Below are 4,198 nucleotides of genomic sequence, written 5' to 3'. Positions count from 1 at the left end.
TCTCCTGAAACCCAAGAAGCAGAAGCCCAGTCTATAAGAGCACCCCTTGGGACTGCTCATGCCCCCCTCAACCCCAGATATGTGGTAACGTGTGCTGGAAAGGAACGGGTCCTGCACCTCAGACCTGGATGCTTATAGCTACTTTAGTTGCATCTACCCAGGCCCAGGCACTAACAAAGTCACTCTGCACAGGATCAGATCAAGTGTACATTTTTATTTTTTAATGGAACATAAACTCCTTTAGAAAAAACATTCATCTGGATGATAACACCCATAGAAAAAAACACCAATCTCGTGTTTGTTTGTTTGTTTTTTTAATTTGGCATTTGTTATTTGCATTTATATTAAAGCAAAGTGCATCTTTCTTATTTTTTCTCGTTTATACACATTGCACAATACATAAATAATGATGCTTATAAAACGTCTTTATATTTACAAGTAATAATATATTTATATATAACATAAAATACAATTTTTCTTTAATAAATCTCAGGGTTGTTTGTTTTTTTTAGGAGTCCTTTTTTTTTGTTGTTTTGTTTTATTTCCAAAGCACTACAATGCTAAAGTTCCAATGAGAATGCTCTCTTGTTCATTTAAACCTTTATATTTAGAAAAATAGCTTATGTTAAGGTCTAAACATGCTCATTGAGCTAAGAACAGTGTAAAAGTATCATACGTGCGTATGAATTCAAGACGAAATGAAAGAATGACTGCATTTCTGGATACAAATGGTACCGTTATAACCTGGTCAAGGCAGGTTATGATGGACCAAATAGTCTGAATACTTTTTTCCTGTTTGTTATCGTTTTCTTTAGGCTTATATTTTCTCACCAAGTCTGCATCTCAGCTCAAATTGAAAAGCGTGGGCCATGCATGTTTTTCTTTTTTTTTTTTCCTGTATCAAGAAACGATAAAAAGCACTGAAAGAATGGGCATGCTCCTTCCAAAACCCACGCTCCCACGATGGACTGTCAGCATAACACAGTGGCAAGACGTGATCTTAAATAAACCAACAAGCATACACAAAATAAAATAAAATAAAATAAAGAAGGCTAAGTAACTTATTAGCAAGGTTTTCACTTCACTGCGTTCACTCCCGGTGCTGCCTGTGTGCGTGGGCACGTACATTCGTTGTGTGTCAGTGGCAACATGGCGTTGTCACTGTGGGGGCAGTGGGAAAGGGGGGAGAGGGTCTCAGTTTGACTTCACATGAGCAAAGTGTGCCATGCTTTGACAAGTAGCATCTGGAATGTGCCACCTCAAGGCAGAAACTAGAGAGAGAGATGGCCCTTGTGTGTGCGAGAGAGGGGGAGAAAGAGCGAGGAGAGAGAAAGAGGGCACGTGCACACTCCTCGTCACAAAAGGGAAGACGAGATGTCTTGCAGTAGTAGAACTCAGGTCTGTATAACATCTAGGTATCTTGTTTTGGTATCCGAGAGCGGGAGCTATAACAAACGGCAAGTAACTCCGAATGCCACTCATCATATAGGGGAATAATTTCAGAGGCATGAAATGATTATCTGATGTAATCCCCTCCCACACCTTCTCCTTCCGAGTTGTTGGTCATTCACACTTTTAAAAAAAATATATATATATTCATCAAAATACCAAGGCAAAAAAAAAAAAATCTTTCCATAAGCTATTTCTCAAAACAGAAAAAAACAAAACAAAAAAAACCAAAACAAACAAAAAAGTTTGCATGAAAAGCAAGCACTCAGAAGGAAATATTAGCAGCAAAGTAGTTATAAATGTCATGAGTCCACTCTGTCTCGAGTCATCGGTTATTAAAAATAACCTCCAACCAGCACGGGCAACTGCTGATAAACTGTCTTGTGTAGCACTGGCCCCAGCCCTTCACAAAGCTGATCTGAACAGTAAAGCCGGTCCATGGTTGCTGCATGAACTCATGGTCGTTAGGCCTCTGTAAGCTGTACGCCTTCTCATAGTCAAAAGCCTTGATGGAAAATCCTGGAAACACTTTGTGAACCAGCAACGTCCTGGAGTCGGGGTTGTCCAGTGTGGCCGACTTGATAAAGATTGGGTAACTGCTGCGGTTGTATACCCATACGCCGTCCACTTCCTTGGTCAGCTGGATGCCGTAACCAATTTTGCTGCGGACTTTCTGCACCAGCTGGCTTTTGTTGTCTGAATTGAGCTGTCCGAGGCAGAAACCGTTCCCCTGAGGTAGATCATAGAAGATATCCAGGGAGGGCTCTTGGACAGAATACAGCCGACCCACGCGCGTTTTCTCTTCCCAGTATGCCACCACGCACCAGTGTGACCGATCCCCCGGCTCCTGAAGAACTTGGGAATCTAGAGAAAGGGGCAGAAAAAATGGCAAATGTAATAAAGCAGGGATAATGTAATCTAATAAATATAAAGCACTTATGGTACACTGCCTCCAGAAAGGTTGTTAAAGCACACAAGAGATCCAAGGAAGACTGACACACGTCCCACACTAGAGGAAGACAACCCCCCTCCAAATCTGTGGCCATCTACCCAGGGGGTAAAATTCCTTCCAACTATCCTTAGCCAAAGCTTTCAGAGGTGAATTCTGGATGCCCAACCCAAGATAACCAAAAGGACCCACATTTTCCAAAAATGCTATGGACTTGTCCACTAGAAGTACAGCTCCTTGAAGTATCTCAAACTGGACCTACAGAAATGGATATGTCCCAAATAAGTTTGGGACATCCCCCAAATGTGGCAGGAGGCCTTTGAGATGATTCTCTTTGTTAGGTTCCGCTTCCCAAAAAGTAACATAGGCTCAGATTCCCATGACGTATTTAGACACCCATTTGGTGCGTATTAGGTATCTTCATGTCTCTGAAGACCTGGGGGCTTCACCCAAGTCACTTGCCCAAAACCACTTAGATAACATTTTCAAGAGCCTGTAACCTGTAACACCCGAGCCCAGGTCATAATCCCTCCGAGGCAGATTTCCAAGGGTTCTTTAGGTGCCTCAAGACACAGCAAGGCACCTGGCCAGGTTTTCAGAAGCAAGTTAGGCATCTACCTTGATGCCCACCTACTTCAGTGCTAATTGTTTTCAGTGGGAATCAGGCTCCCAATCTGCTTTGGCACCTTAGAAAAACTCCATTAAGTACCCGTCTGCAACTTTAAGCACTTTAATACCTTTGAAAATGTGGCCCTTCAGGCACAGCACCCAGGAGAGAAAGAGGAAGAGTCAGCAGTGTGCTCACACGCGCGCGCGCACACACACACACACACACACTGTGTTTGCAGCACAACCATTCCAGTTAAGCATGTTTAATAATCAGCCAAACCATGTCTCCACTGTGGGGTTGTATCGCTCTAATGACGCCAATGGGGTTAAAATTTCCAAGTAGCGTGTTTGGGGCATGGCCTAGTGAACAGGGACTTTAGGAACTCCTCTGACACACGCCTGCTCCTTCCCATCTCTAGCCTTGTTAGCAGCCCTCGAGCGTAGATAAGAACAATGTACACAGCTGGGGCATCCCAGACAGCAGTTAGTTGATGCCCATGGATATGTCTTCACTGCACAATGAAACTAAGCTCTTACCTGAATGCTGCACTCACCTTACCCCATATCTACAGGGTCTTCATAAAGTCCTTGTGCACCGCCTAAGTTATTAAAGTTTAAAAGTGCACAAGGACTTTATGAAGACCCTGTATGTACAAAACCCAGCGACTCCCAAGCATGGTGGTACGTTATACCTGGACTTGCCAGCCCACACTGGGGCACAGACTAAAGCTCACAGATGGGGGTCCTGTAACTCAAGCAGGACTTTGTCAAGCGGGCACTTGCATCCCAGCAGGCTACCCCAGGTGCCGATCACCAGGCATAACTCCGCAGTGAAGACGCTCTCTCTGAAGTCTTCTGAAGCCGAAAACTGCTGAGCGCTGAACCTACAGACTTCTGAACGCAGCAACTGATTCCCTCCTCACCCTCAAACCCTAGCTGCAGATAATCAATTTTGGCAACAGTAAATCAATGCAGATAACGTAATCCTGGAGTCGCTAATCAGCTGCAGAAATCTTCTCTATGTGAAGTGTGGGTAAGCCAGGAGGAGGCCAAAGGTACCCACGGTCTCGCATGCATCGTACATCACTCTGCTCTGAAAACACTTTCAACCAGATGAGCTTTGCTTCATGTATAATTCCCCCCCACCCCCAAAAGGGGAGCCATAAAAGGAGAGTTAAATATGGCTTAGCA

The 4,198-nt window shown here is 44.0% G+C and overlaps 1 protein-coding gene across 2 annotated transcripts in view; it reads right to left on the bottom strand.

The window, feature by feature from the left end:
* Positions 1 to 206: 206 nt before the first annotated feature.
* Positions 207 to 4,198, bottom strand: part of SMAD7 (SMAD family member 7) — a 39,775-nt gene continuing 35,783 nt past the window's right edge. For both annotated transcript variants that reach the window (XM_025211557.1, XM_025211558.1), the window contains exon 4: positions 207 to 2,313. In XM_025211557.1, coding sequence (XP_025067342.1) covers positions 1,775 to 2,313 — 539 coding nt within the window. In that variant the 3' untranslated portion in view covers positions 207 to 1,774. The remainder of the gene's footprint in view (positions 2,314 to 4,198) is intronic.

Source organism: Alligator sinensis, unplaced genomic scaffold, assembly GCF_000455745.1.
Source record: "Alligator sinensis unplaced genomic scaffold, ASM45574v1 scaffold1204_1, whole genome shotgun sequence".
NCBI classification, from domain to species: domain Eukaryota; kingdom Metazoa; phylum Chordata; order Crocodylia; family Alligatoridae; genus Alligator; species Alligator sinensis.
Note: the sequence above shows the minus strand (reverse complement) of the source record. Positions and strands in the feature narration are given on the sequence as shown.